Source organism: Otolemur garnettii, unplaced genomic scaffold (genome assembly GCF_000181295.1).
Source record: "Otolemur garnettii isolate 467f Iridium unplaced genomic scaffold, OtoGar3 scaffold00011, whole genome shotgun sequence".
In the NCBI taxonomy this organism is placed as follows: Eukaryota; Metazoa; Chordata; class Mammalia; order Primates; family Galagidae; genus Otolemur; species Otolemur garnettii.
This window is the reverse complement of record NW_003852406.1, coordinates 4,389,655-4,409,471: the sequence shown is the minus strand read 5'-3', so window position 1 is coordinate 4,409,471 and position 19,817 is coordinate 4,389,655. Positions and strand designations below refer to the sequence as shown.

The 19,817-nt window shown below is 39.8% G+C and overlaps 1 protein-coding gene across 2 annotated transcripts in view; it reads left to right on the top strand.

Annotated features, from left to right (window-relative positions):
- Positions 1-5,491: 5,491 nt before the first annotated feature.
- DMXL2 (Dmx like 2) overlaps positions 5,492-19,817 on the top strand; it is a 163,909-nt gene continuing 149,583 nt past the window's right edge. For both annotated transcript variants that reach the window (XM_023510092.1, XM_003784357.2), the window contains exon 1: positions 5,492-5,674. In XM_023510092.1, the coding sequence (XP_023365860.1) occupies positions 5,588-5,674 (87 nt within the window). In that variant the 5' untranslated portion in view covers positions 5,492-5,587. The remainder of the gene's footprint in view (positions 5,675-19,817) is intronic.

The following is a 19,817-nucleotide window of genomic DNA, read 5'->3' as shown; positions in this document are numbered from 1 at the left end:
AAGGCGGGATTTATCTCCCTGGCTGGCTCCTGACTTGTTTTGACCAAGAAATGTGGTAGAAGTGACTCTGTGTGTGACCTTCAGGATTAAGCCTTTGTTCACAAGGCAGTCCTGCGGAAGATGAGAGGCCACATGGAGGGGAATCGAGGCACTCTGGACAACAACTAGCAGTAACTGCCAGATATAAGACCGTCTTACCCCAGGCAACCCTTCCAGTTCAAATACAGAGTGAGCTCAAGTGAAACCGGCAGAGAACCTTCCCAAACAATTCACAGAGAATGAGAAATAATAATAGTTGTTTCAAACCCCTCTTTCAGAGTGGTTTGTTACATAGCAATAGATAACTGAAATAGGGTCTTTCCTATGATATCTTAGATTAAAATGTATTACCACTTTAGTTTATGACTCAAAAGCAACAAGGGCATGGCTACAACATTGATTTTGGGTGAAACAAAATAGACTTTGCAAAATGAACTGGAAATAGGGAGGAAGGACTTCCACTGCTATCAACTGTAAAGAGTAGCAGCTTAAAGTGTTAGACATCTATAAGAAAACTATAAGTTCCACCCAACTAATCTGGTGCTCAGTAATACATAACTAGTATACGTGGGTATGTCATACCAGTGGGAGAATAAGCCCCTCTTGACCTTCAATGTGCCTTTAAACGTAACTCTAAAGGTACAACATTTGTTACTATTAAGAATTGTGGACATGATAAATCTTACAACTGTATCAACATGTTTTGTTAATGATACAAAACTGCCACTTTCTCTAATTATATTTTATTATTATTATTATTATTATTTATTTTTTTTTAGGCAGAGTCTCAATATGTTGCCCTCCGTAGAGTGTCATGGTATCTAGCAGCAAACTCAAACTCTTGGGCTTAAGTGATTCTCTTGCCTCAGCCTCCCAAGTAGCTGGGACTATAGGCATCTGCCAGAACACCCATCTATTTTTTTTGTTGCAGTTGTCATTGTTGATTTTAGCTGGCCTGGGCTAGATTCAAACTTACCAGCCTTGGTGTATGTGGCTAGTGCCCTACCCACTGAGTTATGGGCACCGTCCTATTATTATTATTATTATTATTTGAGATAGAGTCTCATTCTGTTGCTCTGGGTACAGTGCCATGGATGTCATTGTAGTTCATAGCAACCTCAAAATCTTGGGCTCAAGTGATCCTCTTGCCTCAGCCTCCCAAGTAGCTAGGACTACAGGTGCCTGCCACAGTGCTTGGCTAGTTTTTCTATTTTTAGTAGAGATGGGGGCCTCACAACTTCTTGCTGAGACTGGTCTTGAACTCCTGAGCTCAAGCAATCCACAGGCCTTGGCCTCCCAAAGTGCTAGGATTAAAGGCATGAGCCACCTTGCCCAGCCCATTTTCCTTCATTTTAAAAAAGAAAACCATTTCCAAGTCAGAAGAAAGACTCCCAATTTATTTTTAGGTCTACGAAAAAGTTTGAATGAACAAGAAAGAAATGAAATTGTGGACAGTCAAAAATGTGGTCCACCTGCCCTGTTGGGCTATTAAGGAGACCTGCCATATTAATTATCATCTGTAATGAGTCTTAGTTGATCAGATTGGGCAATAAAGGGCCTAGTTGTAATTCTAGGAGAATTAATTAGCAAGTTGAAACTTTCAGAAGTAGCTATCATGGAGTTATTTAAAGGATTCATGAAGGAAGAGAGGAGGAACAGGTGGTTGCAGACTTTAGATTTGGAGTTTGATACGGAGAAAGAGCCTTGCAATTTCACAACTGTGTGAGATGGGTCGAAACCTTGTGGAGTGCTGTAAAAGAAGAGCCAAGCGTGAAATGACTTGAATAATGTGGAATTAGTAATGTTCTTGGCAATGATTGTTGTTTGATGATGATTTGGACTCAGTTTCTAATTCAAAGATTAAGTGAATTTGTTTGGAATCTATTTGAGTTATCAGGCTTTAAGAATATTCCAAGTTTTGAGAGTAAAAATTAAAATCTTTATGACACTTAGAAACAATGTTCACTTCTTGCTATGTGGTTATTTTTTGCCAAAACATTAGTTACTATAACTCCTCTTCAATTGTTATTTTATTCAGCATACAGTATAACTTCTGTAAGTTGACCACTTAAGGGACTAACTGGTCAACATACAGAGGTGGTCAACATAAGGAACCAGGCTACCATACTGATATGTACAAGTGGTGCATGTCTGGTCTATGAAAATTAGGTCAATTTAAGAAGGTGGTAAACTATGGACAATCTACTATTGTATATTAATGTTTGGTAAAATATTTGCCTTTATGTATGAACACAAAACTAGAATTTTTTCAAATTTATTACTTTGTTATAAGATTTGTTCCTGTTTTTACTGAAATGATGGTTGACATAAATTAAACTTTTACGTGAATGGATTTATCTCAATGTATTATATTTAACTGCTTGCTTTAAACAATTTTTTCTGATACATTCTGTGTCTACATGTACAATGTAGGAATTTCTTAAATTAATTTGATACTGTGACATGTTTTTTAGTTGCTTGTACCAAGATAGAGCATTAGTATTTGGCTTCATGGTTTTTTATGCATAGTATGGGACTTCATTTACTGATTGGTTTCATTTTGTTTTATTGTTTGCTATATAAATAAGCTATGTAGCTTAGGAGCTTTATTTATGACCAGTGGCACATAATTAAACATATAGAACCAGCAATTTCCTAGAACTCCATATACTATACAAAGTTCATTGTATTTACATGAACATGTAATAAATACTTCTTGCCATAAACCACTGTGAAATCATTTAAACACATTCACAAATAATGAAAAGTACTTTTTTATCCCTTATATTTTTCTTGCAAAATTGGGTACTCTTATTCACGTTAAAATATTATATGTTGTGCTTGCTTCAGCAGCACATTTGCAAATCTCACATGTCACCAAATAAAGTATTATGATTCAAGTACTAGAGAAACAAAGACAATCAGATACTGATCCTGCCTTCAATGATCGAAGGCTCTACTGAAGGAAATGGACATACCAATACTTACAGTGCTATGGGTTATATGATATGTGTATTTTACAGAGTGGGATGGTGAAGGAAATTTTACCAAATAGGTGACTTCTGAGCTAAACTACGGTTTTTCAGGGCAACAAGGGGAAGAAGGGCTTTAGACAGAGCAAAAAACATAAGTAAAGGCAAGGAAGTACAAAAGAAGATAGCATGCTCTGGGAACAGGATTAGTTTAGTGGTACTGGAGCCTAGTGAGTGGAAGGTAACAGGCTGCGATAAGGAAGGAAGATTAAAGGGAAACCATATTGGTCTGGGTTGTCAGCCAAGCTAAGGAGTTTGGACTTTAAACTACAGGGAGTGGAGAGCTACTACAGGATTTTATGCAGAGGATTTTATGCTTCTCTGGGACAGGTGTGGTGGCCATGCCACTTTGGAGGTGAAGGTGGCAGGATCCCTTGAGGCCAGAAGTTCTGGAGAAGCCTGAGCAAAAGGGAAACCTCATCTCTACTAAAATTAGAAAAATTAACTGGGCTTCATGGTGGGTGCCTGTAGTACCAGGCTGAGGCAGGAGGATTGCTTAAGCCCAGGAGTATGAGGTTGTAGTGAGCTATGATGACACCACTGCACTGTAGCTGGGGCAACAGGGCCAGATCCTGTCTCAAAGAGAGAGAGAGAGATTCTCTGGCTGCAACTACAAGGAATAGATTAGAGATAGAGATTAGGGACAGAGAACAAAGAGATGGAAGGCAGTCAAACCATTTAGAAGGCTATTATGGTAGTTATATGAGAAATGATAAGATCTGAAATGATGGTAAATGGCAGTGGAGTCAAAGAGGGGCATGAATTAGGGAACTTGATATGGAGGAGGAGGGAGAGGGATGCCGCTAAATGAGAAAGAAAGGAAAATGCCCCAGGTCATTGGGAATTATCTTTGATTCCTCCTGCTCCTTTGCACACAACAGATTACCATCTCCTGCCCTGTCTGTCTTTCTTCTTCTTCTTCTTTTTCTTTGCCTCCAATCTCCCTCACTGTTCACTTTATGCTTCAAAGTGCTACAAAGTAATTTTCCTAAAGCAGCTCTGATTATATAAATTTCTGATTAGAAACATTTGAAGGGCTCCCCCTACCAGCAGAATGAAATCTGGGCTTCCTAGTGGAGCACTGAAGACTCCATATTCTGGCAGGCCAAGAGACAAAGACCACTTGGATACTTTTAACTCTTGCTAGCTATTATTTCCCTTTCCCACCTTATACCATCCGGCTCAAACATTAATCCAATCCAATCTAATCTTTGTTAATGTAATTAACACATTCTGTCTGTTTTTAAATATAGTGGTTTTTGTCTATCTCAGTCTGTCAAAATTCTACCCAGCATTTATGTCAGGTTTTGTCTCCATAACACTTTGCCTTAGTGTTATGGTGTTGCCTTGGACAACACCATTCTTGCTCTTCCGTGGTGTATAGACTTTTACATTCAATCCTAACACTATTGGCGTCTGCCTAGTTTTACATATATTATGTTTTCGTATCCTTTCCACTTGCCCGTGACGGGCTAAAAAATTTGCCATGAATGACCTGGAGCAGGGATCTGATCTCTGTGCCAACAACCCAAAGTTTAGCAGACAGTCTGGAAAATCAGGCGATTCTGCGAAGCCATGACATCACTCATGAACAAAAGAGTCTAAGTCACCAGTCTCTGGGGAGGATCTTCTGCTGTCCAGAATAATCATGACACGAGGTGGGAGCAAAATAGTTTGCTGTCAGGAGAGTATGGCTTCTCTGACAAGTCGCAAGATGCTTGTATTGTTTATATAAAAGAAAATATTTTATGCACTGTACTTTCACAAAGACTGAAGGGCTGTAAGATTTCCTGGGGTGGAATTTCCCGGTGACTGGTGTCCTTGTCCTGAGGGCAGCTGCACTGACCATTACATACTGTACTCCGAGCTAGATTAAACACACAGCAAAACAGGAGCGGGACTGCTGCGAAGCCCCGCGCGACGTGCTCTCAGCTCCTGGCGCCTTCAGCGGCCGCAGCCCCAGAGGCTCCCAGGGAACTCCCGCACGTCTGCGCGCGCAATCCCGGCCCGGAGGGTCGGCGCGGCGCGCGCAATTGCCCTGGAAACCGCTACTCGCGCACGCGCAAACGCGGAGCGGGAGGGAGGCCCTAGCTAGGCGCGTCGCGGCGGGAGGAGGGCTTTACCCTTCCACTCCACCCTCGCTCCCCGGCGGTGGGCGCGTGCGCGCCGCCCCCGTCGCTCGGGCGGAGCGTCCCGTCCAGCACGCGCCCGGCTCGCGCGCTCCCCCAGGCGCCCTCCTCCGCCTCACACGCACCCTTGCCCTCCTCCCGCATTTGTGCGCCGGTGCAGCAGGCGGTGGGAGCATCCGGGCATTTCCGCAGCTGAGCGGCGAGCCCGGCGGCGGCGGCTGCGGTCGAGGTTCTCCCATGGCAGGGGCGAGGCGTTAAGCCGGAGCCGCCGCGGGGCGGGTTCCCGAGGGAGGCGGAGGGGGAAGTGTCTCCAGCGACCGGAGGAGGGCCGGGCGCGGGACTCGTCGCCCCTCTCGCGCATTCCTCTGTCCAGCCCGGGCTCCGGAGATGCATCTGCATCAGGTCCTCACCGGGGCTGTCAACCCTGGAGACAACTGCTACTCCGTGGGCAGCGTCGGGGATGCCCCTTTCACGGTGAGCGGCGGCTGGGAGCCCGACGGGGAGAGACCAGGGTCCAGACGCGGGGGCAGGGACCCCCTGTCCGAGGCCCACACCTCCCCGGGAGACTCTGAGAGATTGGTGGGCCCCACCCGCGGCCCCTTTGCAGCCTTGGGGTTTAGTTTCCTCTGGGGGCCATAGCGTCCTGCGGCTGGTGTAGGAAATTACCATACAGCGGAAAGGCTTGGGAATCTACTACGCTGCCCATCCTCAGTAAACGGGCCCCGGGTGACTGGACTGGAAGGTACCTCCTAGGGCGGCCATTGGGTCTGCGGTGGTGGAAGGTGGTTGCAGCTGCTGGAACCTCAGAGCGTCGGTTTCGCACCTGCTCTGGGTCTTGTTCTCGGAGCGTGGAGGCGATGCTGCGCCTTGGCTCCCTCTGCTCGTTGTGCTAGGACAGCGAGGAGCTGCTGAAGTGTGGTGGCTTTAAACCTGACCCTGTGTATCTCCTGATAAGCAGGATCTTAATTCCAGCAAGAAAATAAAAAAATTCATCTTCTGCTCCCAAAGGATTTAGAATGGAAAGGTCAGAGTAACAGTGGCCTGGAGAGCTATCTTATTTATCAGGAGGTCGCAGTTTGGCAACCCTCCTAGGTAATATTTTAATCTGTTCGCGAGGAAGACTGGGTTTTACTTTTTAAACTAAGGCAGTGGGAAAATATAATGACAGTTTTTTTTGGAGGAAAGTGTATGTAAACATAACATTTTAGAATGTTTAACGTCGAGATGAAAGAGACGTGTTTCTCAAGGAGAATAGACTTATCCAGTCCTTTTTGAGAATGGAATGCTCGAGCCCCAGAGCTGCTTTTACTAACAGGCAGGCTCCCATAGACTTATACGAATTCTTTTCTTAAATATATACATGGTTTTCCTTCGAAGGAACTGTAGACAACAAGACCTCTATTAAATACACTAATTTATTATTGATAAACATTCTGCTTGATGAAATTGGAAAATAGCATAGTGGTATGCTTTTTAGACAAGGGAGGACACTTTGATGTCTGCTTTCCAACAACATGTTTTTAAAACTGCAGAAAATAAAGCTTTAGCAAAACTGCAGAATCATTATGTAGCAGTGCATTCTGGAACAATTTATTTTTTAATTTTTTGATATTAAAAATAACCTGGTAAGATTGCTTTTTGGCCATTTTAATTTTTAAATGTAGCCAACTTGGCTTTGCTCCAGTTTAGAATGAATTCTTTAAAAACAGGATTTTCCTGACTTACGTTATTACACCCTGTCACTATCAATGGTGTCATCTGTGTTTTGTGTACACGTGATGTAAAAGATCCATATGGAATTGAGCTTGGGCTTCAGGCATGTGGAGAATCTTTGAGGGATAGAGAGAAGAAATTTCCCTGTCCCCACTTGTGTAGATAGAAAGTTCCCCAGGGTTAGAACATGATTGCTCCATCAAAAAAGATTTGGATCCTTTGGTTATGGCGTTTTCCCACTAGAATGGTGGTTGTAGTTTATTGCTCCTATCTAAAGGGGAGGATTATCTCGCTTCAGGGCTGGTATATAGAGCTAAGCAAATTCAGATGCAATCTGGAAAAGCCCTAGTAAGAGCTATTAGTGCTGTGCAGGTGTGATTATGCTGTAGGCCATTTATGGCCAAATACTTAGAGACATTTTCAAATCTTTTTACACCTCCCTGATTCAGCCTATCACCAAGTGTAGCTGACTCCCTGAAGTGTCTATCAGATTTACCCCTTTTTGTGTCCTTAGTCACCACCTTATTTTAGAATCTTATTTGTATTACTTGATATAAAAGCTTTCAAACTAGATTTCCTGACACTTGTCTTTGATCACTTCAGTTCATCCCCCACACAGCTGCCAGGATAATTTTCTTCAAATACAATTTTACCACATTACTCTTGGCTTAAGAATATGGAGTTGTTCCTAATAGCTATATTAGGAAATTTAAACTTGTCAAATATTTTGCTTCTGTTTTTGACTTTATATTTGATTAAACGCATTCCTTACCTTGGCCCCTCTGTTACATACTGATCTTCTTATTCTAACCTATATTTTCATGTTTTAACAATAGAGTCTTTGCTTTTCATGTTTCCAAATTTGGCTCAAAATTTACCCGATGTAGGATGTCTGCCTGTGATACTTACTTTGGCCTTCTGGCAAATGTAAATACAAATCCATTTTGCACACCACCTCATTTTAATACCTTAGTTTTGAATGCAGTGATCCAGTTATAATCTTTCCATGAACTAGAAATGACCTTTTGTACTGTATAATTGCCTTTAAAAAGTGAGAATAAGCTATTTTCCAGCACTTCTGGAATCAACTAAGAAATACCGGAATGCCCATATTTGTGTAGTAGAAATAAAAAAAAAAGCAAAGCTGTGCTTCATAAAGCATACTCTTAGATTTGTGGAGCAATCAAATGAACAAGCTTCGGTTCTGGGTTAGAAGACTGAAAGGGAAAAAAAGCCAGGAATGGAATGAAGGTGTTGTGACTTCTCATCTAGTGAGGTTTTTTTTTTTTTTTTTTATTGTTGGGGAATCATTGAAGGTACAAAGAACAATGTTACACTGCTGACATTTGTTGGGTGAAGTTCCTCTTATAATTATGTCCCGCCCAAAAGGTGTGTCACACACTGTGACCCCCCTCTGCCCTCCCTCCTTCCCTCTTTCCACTCTCCTATTCCCCCACCCTCCACTATGTACTAGCATCAGTAGTCTTCATATCATAATTGAGTACATTGGATTCTTGCTTATCCATTCTTGTGATGCTTTACGAAGAAGAATATGTTTCAACTCCATCCAGGTTAATACAAAAGACGTAAAGTTACCATCTTTTTTAGTGGCTGAATAGTATTCCATGGTATACGTATATCACAGCTTGTTAAATCATTCCTGGATTGGTGGGCGTTTAGGTTGTTTCCACAATTTGGCAGTTATAAATTGAGCTGCAGTAAACAGTCTAGTACAAATGTCCTTATGATAAAATTATTTTTTTTCTTCTGGGTAGATACCCAATAATGGGATTGCAAGGTCAAATGGGAGGTGTAGTTTGAGTTCTTTGAGGATTCTCCATACTTCCTTCCAAAAAGGTTGCATTAGTTTGCAGTCTGGTGACTTTTCTTGGTAGTATGTTTCCTTGTTCTCAGAGTGCCTGCCCTAGAGAATGTACATGTATTTGATGAAAACATTTCAGATTGTATATAGAACCAGCACACTGTACCCTATGACTGCATTAATGTGCACAGCTATGTTTTAATAAAAAAAAAGGAAAAAACAAAAAATAATGTACATGTAAGTATGGATAGATAGGTAGGGAGGGTCTTCTGGACATAGCTGGTGTAAAAGGAAAGATTGTCTTAAAGGTAGCCAGTGGTTCTTAGCTTATGGTGTGTTTTCAAAATAGGATAGATTATTCCAGAGCCTATGAACTGATACATTTTGTTTAAAAAATATTTTTATCTTGCAATTGACATTGCAATAATATAAACTGATACATTTAAAGAATAAAATTATTCTGGGTGGCGCCTGTGGCTCAGAAGGGTAGGGTGCTGGCCCCATAGGCTGGAGGTGGTGGGTTCAAACCCAGCCCTGGCCAAAAAATAAAATGAAATAAATAAACAAAACATAAAAAAAGAATAAAATTATTCTAAAAGGAATTTGAGTTTATGACCTTGTAATAATTGAAAAAGGTTGCTTATGTATTTTGCTGTGTACGGGGGAATGGTATGATTGTCTGGTCTGTGAATGACTACTCAATGGTGTCATCATGTTCCAATTTGTGTTACATTGACATGATTATGCAGTTTATAATGGACATTCCCAGTTGATGTATGTAGTTTTAGTGGCAACCCGTAAGCTATGATGGTTTTCACTTGTGTTTTGGTGGTTAACAGCTTTTTTTTTAAACATTCAATTGTGATTTTGTAAATATAGTTGTATATGTCACATTTTAAAACATCGCTTTAAAAAAAATTAGATTAATATAAGGGTACATATGAGTAGGTTACATTGTTTGTGTTTGTTAGGTAAAGTCTAAGTTGCAATTGAGCTCTTGACCCAGGAGGTATGCCATATACCCCTACATTGTACCTGATAGGTGAGAGCTTATCACAGCCCCTCTGCTCTCCCTCTTTCTTGAATTTTTTTTTTTTTTTTTTGAGACAGAGCCTCAAGCTGTCCCCCTGGGCAGAGTGCCGTGGCATTACAGCTCACAGCAACCTCCAACTCCTGGGCTCAAGCGAGTCTCCTGCCTCTGTCTCCCAAGTAGCTGGGACCACAGGCGCCCGCCACAACGCCCGGCTATTTTTTGGTTGCAGCCGTCGTTGTTGTTTGGCGGTCTAGGCTGGGGATCCCAACCTGCCACCTTAGGTGTACGTGGCTGGCGCCTTAGCCGGTTGAGCTATAGGCGCCAAGCCTCTTTCTTGAATTTAAATGTGTTTTTCTCTCTTGTGAGTGTGTAGTTGTTCATCTGTTAGTTTCATATTAATATTGAGTACATTGGATTCTTACTATTCAGTCACAAAGAAAGATAGAACTTTACATCTTTTGTATTTACCTAGACCATCCTCTTTGGAGAATATCTTCCTAAGTATCACAAGAATGGAAAAAGAAAACATTACCTTTTGCTCATTTGGTTCTTTTCATTGTAAGATCTAAGTTCTGGAAATATTGTTACCCTGTGATAAGTCAGATCTTAGGTAGTCCAAGGACATGATCTACCATGTATGGGCTCTAGTATAATTTATTTCACTTCTTTGTACTTTGTTTTTATTAAGACATTTTCAACTGTTTTGCTGCTTAAGACTTTTATAACTACTATTTGGATGCTTATGACATTTATAACTACTGTTTGGATGAGTGAATTTTTTTTATTTTACTGAGACAGCGTCTCACTCTGTTATCCTCAGTAAAGTGCTGTGGCATCATCATCGCTCACAGCAACCTCAAACTTATAGGCTGGAGTGATCCTTTTGTTTGCGCCTCCCCAGTAGCTGGGACTACAGGTGCCCACCACCATGCCTGGTTAGTTTTTCTATTTTTATGGTTAGTTTTTCTATTTTTAGTAGAGACAGGGTCTTGCTTTTACTCAGGTTGGTCTTGAACTCTTGAGCTCTGGTAGTCCACCCACCTCAGTCTCCCAGAGTGCTAGTTGTGAGCCACTATGCCTGGTCCTAGATAAGTGAATGTTTTGAGGTTTTATGCAAAGATACTGCAGATTTCTCATTATATTATTACTTTCCTGAAAAGTAGTAGTCCTTAGCTTTTTTACTTTTTCATAACTCTTAAAATATTAATTGAAATAACAATACATGATTTTTAAAAAAATTTATTTATTTTTTAGAGACAGAGTCTCACTTTGTTACCCTCCATAGAGTGATGTGGCATCACAGCTCATAGCAACCTCCAATCCTGAGCTTAGATGATTCTGTTGTGTCAGCCTCCCCGAGTAGCTGGGACTACAGGTGCCCACCACAATGCCTGGCTATATTTTTTGTTGCAGTTTGGCTGGGGCAGGATTCGAACCTGCCACCCTCAGTATATGGGGCCAGTGCCCTACTCACTGAGCCACAGGTGCCACCCTGATACATGATTCTGGTTTTTTTTTTTTTTTTTTTGAGACAGAGCCTCAAGCTATCACCCTGGGTAGAGTGCTGTGGCATCACAGCTCACAGCAACCTCCAACTCCTGGGCTCAAGGGAGTCTCCTGCCTCAGCCTCCCAAATAGCTGGGACCACAACGCCCGGCTGTTTTATTTTTGGTTGCAGCCTTCATTGTTGTTTGGCGGGCCTGGGCTGGATTTGAACCTGCCACCTTAGGTATATGTGGCTGGTGCCTTAGCCACTTGAGCCACAGGCACCAAGCCAGATACATGATTCTTAATGAAAATTTTCAACATTTGGCCATAAGGCATGCAGACTGTATTTTCAGATGTTTATGGGAAGTTGATATTATTCAAATCCGACATGAATTGAACACACTGATTAAAGTTTACAAAAATTAGTAAGTCATTTCCATTCTTATGGAATTTATAATATACTAGCAAATTAAAAATGATGTACATAATTATAACATTAGGCAGATGGAAGAGATCTTATGTAGTTTGAGAAGATAAAAGATTTCAGAATATTGACATTTGGAACAACATGAATGACTGAAGCCAAGAAATGGTATAATACAAAGGATAAATTATTGAGTGAATATTTATTTTCACAAAAGGATAAATTATTGAGTGAATATTTATTATCTTTACAAAAGTGATTTAACCATAAGATTTCTTTATTAAATAGCGAAACGCCCATAGAATGTTGAAAAATATAATTTATACATATTACCTATACCTATACTGTATCTGGTATTCTGACATTTCTTTGTTTTTGTTGTTGATTTTGCTTTTTTACTAAAATACCATCAAAAAGTTGGTAATGAATGAAAATCATCCTTTTAAAAAGTAGAAAATAATGTTATATGACCTCTTTTTTTGGCATTTAGATACGATTTTTAAAAAAATTTCTTTGCCCATATTGAGAATAGATATATTTTAACTGTACCATAGCATAATATTTCAGTCCTAGAATTATGGCAGCACTAAATTTTGAAATGATTAACCTGCTTATACATTTAGCAAATGTTTCTGGAACACATAGGTGTGCTAGGCTTTATGAGGATTTGAAAAAGAAAGAGCGAAAAGATATAGTTCGGATTTCAGGGAGTTTATTAGACATTTAGAAACCTTCTAATCTAATAGGAGAGTAAGACATATACCTAACTACAGCAGGCCAGCTGTGTGGTATTTCCAGGCATTTAAATTCTTATGGGAATTAAGAAAGAAAAAGAGATCACTTTTGGGCGGAGGAATCAGGGAGCTGGACAGAAAAATACTTCTGTGCTGTCTGGTTATTAACATGTATAACAACTCATATGCCTGTTGACCTCTATGCCAAGATTAAAGGGAAAGACAGACAAGAAGTTAGAATAGGCTTGTTTTCCAAGAGAAAGTTGGCCTGTTTGTTCTTTGAGTGTACCTTCTTGTTTATTTAAATTGATATATTTCAAAGGACTTGTGCTTAGTGTTTGCCTTTATGTGAATATGAGTTTATGTAAGTTCTTATTTATGCTGTTGTGTAGATTGTTAATTAGCCTTCCTACTGTGGTGAAAGGACTCCTAGCAACTACTCATAAACTCTGGTAGGGTTCTGAATAATGCCTAACCAAAAAATGGGAGGACAGACAACCAACTCCTTGTGTAAAAGTAGTTATACAAATTACACCCATGTTAAGTTAAATCACTTAAAACGTTTTTAGATCTTTTATCTGTAAAATGAATTTCTTAAATATTTGGATCTTAATTGACAATTAAGGGACCAAAACAGAAAATGGACCAGAAACATAAAGTGGTTCTATTGAAGTTACAGGTCTGGAGTCTTTGTTGTATATTGCCTCTCCACTTGTATTTATAAGACTGTTGATCAGACTTCACAGTCAGGGAGTCTAACCTTCTTTCTGGTTTAGTAAATAGGCCGTTCAGACCTAGTGGGTCTAGGAGTGAGTCTTCTTTGGCCTCATGGTTGAGGAGGAGGCTCTTATATGATTGGGTCTTCAGCACCTGGCGGATAATAGTTGCCTGGGACTGTCACACTGTGCTGTGGGGTGGCAGATGGGCCATTGTGTTCGTGTTCAGATTCCCCTTAGGCAGCCCTCTCACCCCTGATATTTTTACTCCATTACTTTCTGGTTTTAGGATATTTAAAAAATTACTTTAGAAAATTTTCAGATTATTTAACTTGGATCTTGGGAATTTTTAGAGCAAATCAGAATCTCAGATAAATTACCAAAAGGAGCATAGGTTGTTGGGTAATGACCACAATGGGATAGTGGAAAAACAAGTCATGCTTGACTCGTTTAATTTCCTCTATGATAAAGCATTATTTAAAGGGGGGAAATAATACAGAATATCTGCAGTTTGGATTTTATAAAGCTTTTCTAGCTTGTCACTTATTTATTAAAAACAAGTTTGGAAGCCAAATATTTTTGTAGAAATTTTAGGGTTTTCAATCTTTTTGAGTTTATAGAATGCTTTTGCATTACTATGAGTGCTCCGGAACAGTCCATGTTGTAACAAAATAGGACCTATTGGCTCAGCACCTGTGGCTCAAGTGCCTAAGGTGCCAGCTACATACACCTAAGGTGGCGAGTTCAAATCCAGCCCGGGCCTGCCAAATAATAATGGCTGCAACTAAAAAATGGCCAGGCATTGTGGCCGGCACCTGTGGTCCCAGCTACTTGGGAGGCAGAGGCAGGAGACTCACTTTTGCCCAGGAGACTTGCTTGAGCCCAGGAGTTGGAGGTTGCTGTGAGCTGTGATGCCACAGCATTCTACCCAGGGGAACAGCTTGAGGCTCTGTCTCAAAAAACAAAACAAAACAAAATAGGACCTATTATTGAGGGAGCAAGTAAAACTTACACAGGTGATATGACTATATTTTTTTTCTCTTAAAGGTAGCTCATGTAACACTAGGAGTTGATGTAGATACGTAAAACCAGTGACCTACACTTTTTTATTCTCCAACCTTATCATTTCATGATTATTGAGGGCTCTTTTGATGCTCCCCACCTACAATCCTAAACAAAAATATAATGGTTATCTTACATCTTAGATGGAGAAGTCAGTAGGCCTAAAGGGATGGGGTGAGTAGAGCTGGATTCCTCTAAACATCATTGTGGTCATTTGGTGGGGTGATTTTAAGGATATAAATAATAACCTTTTGAATGAGTTATTATTGGAGATGTGTTCCTTTAGGTCTATTTTCTTCATTACTTCTAAAAATTGAGCACTCTTGGGAATAGTCACATTTAATTCATACAAAAACATTGCTTTCCTTCTATGACTTTAGGAGAAATCTATTGATTCATACGAAATCAGTTATGTTTTCCTCCCGTAATTTTAGGAGAAACCCAGGAAACTGGAGACTGTTAAGTGCATTTTTCAAGTGGTCATAGATGGAAAAAACTCAAAAAATTTTGGCTTAATGTCAGTTCACAGATCGATGTAGCTTATATGGTAACTATAGGTCAAGAACAAAATGCCAAACGTTTTCTTGGGAGTAATGACTTTGATTTTGTGCTAGCACCTTCTTCACATCATCTCTGGCCTTGACTGTATCTGTACTTGAGAGGATCTAATCAGCAGGAGGTAATTAAAGTATCATCATGTACCCTACACAGTACACATAATATCTTCCAACATTCCTTTTATGTGGATGAATAGTCAGTGTTTCCAGAAAAGGCCACTCCTACATTTATACTGGTTGTTATAAACTGGGGGTGATTTTGTCCCCTAGGAGACATTTGGCGATGTCTGGAGATATTGATTGTTATAACTGGAGGATTGGTACTGGCATCTAGTGATCAGTGGCCAGAGATTTTGATAAGCATCCTATAATGCACAGAACAGCCTTCCAAAATGAAGAGTTATCCAGCTCCAATGTCAGTAGTGTGAAATTGTGAGAAACTCTAATTTATACCCTAGGATTCCCATCTTTCTTTCCTACTCAAGGGCGGTTTCCCCTTGCTTTCTTGTAAAATGCTTTGTCTGCTCTGTTGAAAGACTTTCTTCATTTAGTTCTCTCAGATTTGCATATTCAGCCATTTCTTTGACACTCCTTGAATGTCTAATACTTACTGCAGTCTCCAGTCTCTAACATTTTCTTCCTCCAGCCTTCTCCAAATCAATATGGCAAGTCCATTTTTTTCAGTTCCCTTATAATCGAGCTTTTTTATTCCATTTATATTGTATATCTAATGTTAACAAATTCTTTTTTTTTTTTTTTTTGCAGTTTTTGGCTGGGGCTGGGTTTGAACCCGCCACCTCTGGCATATGGGGCCGGCGCCCTACCCTTTTGAGCTGCAGGCGCCGCCCATGTTAACAAATTCTATTGGCTATACCCTCAGCATACATCCAGGATCTGACAACTTCTTATCTTCTCTAGCACCCAGCTTGCCATCACCCTGGTCCAAGACACTGTCATCTCTTTCTTGGATTTGGCAGTAGGATTTTATATGGTCCTCCTGTCTTTAATCTAGCCTCCTCCAGTCTATTTTTGGTGTCGTTGCTAGAATGATCCTGTTAGAATATAAATCAAATCTTTTAGTCCTTGTACAGGACTTTCAAATGATATTTTATTTATTTATTTGTTTTTTATTGTTGGGAAATCATTGAGGGTACAAGAGCCAAGTTACACTGCTTGAAGTTGCTGGATAGAGTTTCTCTAATAACAGTATCCCACCTCCAAGAGCTGTGTCACACACTGTGGCCCCCCACCCTCCTCCCTTTTTCTGCCTCTCCACTGCCCCATTCCCCCTCCCTACACCATGTACTAGCATCATTTGTCTTATCAGAATTGAGTACATTGGAGAATCTTGCTTCTCCATTCTTATGATGCTTTACTAAGAAGAATGTATTTCAGCTCCACCCATGTTAATACAAAAGATGTAAAGTCATCATCTTTTTTAGTGGCTGAATAGTATTCCATGGTGTACATATACCACAGCTTACTAATCGATTCCTGGATTGGTGGGCATTTAGCTTGTTTCCACAATTTGGCAGTTATAAATTGAGCTATAGCAAACAGTCTTGTGCACATGTCCTTACGATAAAATGATTATTTTTTTCTTCTAGGTAGATGCCCAGTAATGGGATTGCAGGATTAAATGGGAGGTCTAGTTTGAGTACTTTGAGCAGTGGTTCTCAACCAGTGGGTCGCAACTCCTTTTTAACAGTGAAAATACATTGCGGCATTAGGCAGGTTGAAAACTACTGACTTTGAGAATTCTCCACACTTTCTTCCAAAGGGTTGTATTAGTTTGCAGGTCCCACCAGTAGTGTAAAAGTGTACCCTTCTCTCCACAACCATCCCAACATCTGCAGCTTTGAGACTTTGTGATGTGGGCCATTCTCACTGGGGTTAGGTAATAACTCAGTGTAGTTTGATTTGCATTTCTCTGATAATTAGGGATGATGAACATTTTTTCATGTTTGTTAGCCATTTGTCTGTCTTCTTTAGAGAAGGTTCTATTCATCTCACTTGCCCATTGATATAAGGGCAAGTAATGGGGGATTGGTACTGGCATCTAGTGATCAGTGGCCAGAGATTTTGATAAGCATCCTATAATGCACAGAACAGCCTTCCAAAATGAAGAGTTATCCAGCCCCAACGTCAGTAGTGTGAAAATGTGATAAACTCTAATTTATACCCTAGGATTCCCATCTTTCTTTCCTACTCAAGGGAGGTTGGCTCTTTTTTTGTTTAGAGTTCTCTGTAGATTGTAGTTATCAAGCTTTTGTCTGATTCATAACATGCAAATATCTTTCCCCATTCTGAAGGTTGTCTGTTTGCTTTGGTTATTGTCTCCTCAGTTGTACAAAAGCTATTAGTTTAATTAAGTCCTATTTGTTTATTTTTGTTATTGTGATTGCCCCTGGAGTCTTCTTCATAAAGTCTTTCCTCAGGCCAATCCCTTCAAGTGTTTTCCCCACACTTTCTTTGAGGATTTTTATTGATTGATTTATGCCTTAAATTTAGATCTTTTATCCTTGAATCAACTTTAGTGAGTGGAGAAAGGTGCGGGTCCAGTTTCAGTCTTTTACATGTGGTTATCCAATTTTCCCAGCACCATTTATTGAATAGGGATTCTTTCCCCCAGTGAATGTTCTTGTTTGGTTTATCAGATCAGATGGCTGTAAGATTTCAATTTCATCTTATGGTTTTCTGTTCAACTCCAGGTGTCTATGTCTCTATTTTTGTTCTAGTATCATGCTGTTTTGATCGCTATGGCCTTGTAGTACAGCCTAAAGTCTGGTAGGCTAATACCCCCAGCTTTGTTTTTATTACTAAGTATTGCCTTAGCTATACAGGTTTTTTTTCTGGTTCTATGCAAAATGAAGAATTATTTTTTCCAAATCTTGAAAGTATGATGTTCGTATTAATGGGGATTGCACTGAATCTGTAGATTGCTTTGGGAAGTATAGACATTTTAACAATGTTGATATCTTCCCAGCCATGAGCATGGTATGTTCTTCCATTTGTTAATGTCTTCTGTTGTTTCTTTTCTTAGGGTTTCAGAATTTTCTTTATAGAGGTCCTTCACCTGTTTTGTAGGTATAGAAAATAATTTTATATATAAAAATTTTATGTATAAATTCCTAGGTATTTCATTTTCTTTGAAGCTACTGTGAAGGAAATTTATTTATTTATTTTTTTGAGAAAGAGTCTCACTCTTTTTCCTTGGTTAGAGTGCCATGGCATCATAGTTCACAGCAACCTCAAATTCCTGGGCTCAAGTGATCTTCTCGCCTCAGCCTCCCTTGTAGCTCGGACTACAGGTGCCTGCCACAATACTTGGCTAGTTTTTGTATTTTTATATATTTTAGTTTTTTTAGTTTTTCTATTTTTAGTAGAGAAGGAGTTTCACTCTTGCTCAGCCTGGTCTTGAACTCCTGAGCTCAAGCTGTCCACCTGCCTTGGCCTCCCAGAGTGCTAGAATTACAGGCATGAGCCACCATGCTCTCAATATAACCTCAAATATACCCTCAAATAACTTTTTTAAAAACTCAGAATAAAAACCCAAGTGCCTTCAATGCCCTTATTGTTATTTTTTTAGTAGTGAGAATACAAAGAACCTGGTACAAAAAAGTATTCAGTAAATTAGTAAATGGAAATGGCACTTAACTATGATACACAACATTCTTATGGTAAACACAGTGATCTTTTCATAGGCTATTTGTATAATACTTTTTGGTATAGGTGAGTGACATTAAGTCATATTTAGAAAAATCTATTTTATAGGATGAGGCAGAGAGAGCTGATATAATATAATCCTGGTATATAGCTCTGCTGTCAGGCTTAATCCAAGGATATATATTAATGTATCAAGAGGAATTGAAAGACTTTATACCCATCAGGCAGTTCTCAAATTTTCCTCAATTATGCTTTGAAAAACTTTGATATATAACAAATTAGAGAGTAATGTGACATACCTGAGGCGTAGAAATTCTGTATTTTCAGAGTTTAAGAGTTATATGTTGTGTTAGAAACCCACAGATTTGGTTCCTGAACAGAGTTTATTTTCTCAGGGTTTTAGAGATTAGAAATCCAAGAGCAAGGTGTTAGCAGATTTGGTTTCTTTTGAGGAGTTTCTCCTTTGCTTGTACATTGCCCTTTTGCTTTGTCCTCATAGGGCCTTTCCTCTGTGTGTTTATACTCTTGGTGTTTCTTCCTCTCTTGTTAGGGACCCTAGTCTTAGTAGATTAGGGCCATACCCTTATCACCTCATTGAACCGTAATTACTTCCTTAAAAGTCTTATCTCCAGATACAGACACATTGGGTGTAGAGTTTCAACTTGTGAATTTTGGGGGAATACGGTGCACATTTGAACAATCAGCTGAGCTGGACCTGTAATTGAAAATTGAGGAAAATAACAAAGACATATTATAGGATTGACGTGGCTGCCCTGCTTGATGGTAATTTGAATTTAGCCAAAGGAGTATTCCTGGATAGAAGCAAGATTGTCTTAAAGTAATTTTAAGAATATATTAATACATAGACAAATGGGCCATTCAGACATGGCTGTGATGATTTTATGCTGGATAGCTATAAAATCATAGCTATAATCAAAAGTCTAATTTGGCCATTAAAAAGCAAAAAGCAAATAAAGCCATAAATAATTCAGATTTTTTTGTTTTTAAAAAATTAACATAATATTTGTATTATAGAAAGCTTATAATTCAAGCAATGTTGAACTATAGAAAGTAAATCTGAGAGTTTCCAGTTCCCAGAAGAATTTCAATTACTATAACTTTCTGGTTATCCTTTATTCAAAAATATATGTGTATAGGCTCAGCGCCTGTAGCTCAGGGTTAGGGCGCCAGCCACATATACTGAGACTGGAGGGTGTGAACCTGGCCCAGGACAACTAAATAACAATGACAACTGCAACAAAAAATAGCGGGGCATTGTGGCAGGTGCCTGTAGTCCCAGCTACCTGAGGCTGAGGCAAGAGAATTGCTTAAGCCCAAGAGTTTGAGGTTGCTGTGAGTTGGATGCCACAGCACTCTACTGAGGGTGGCAAAGTGAGACTCT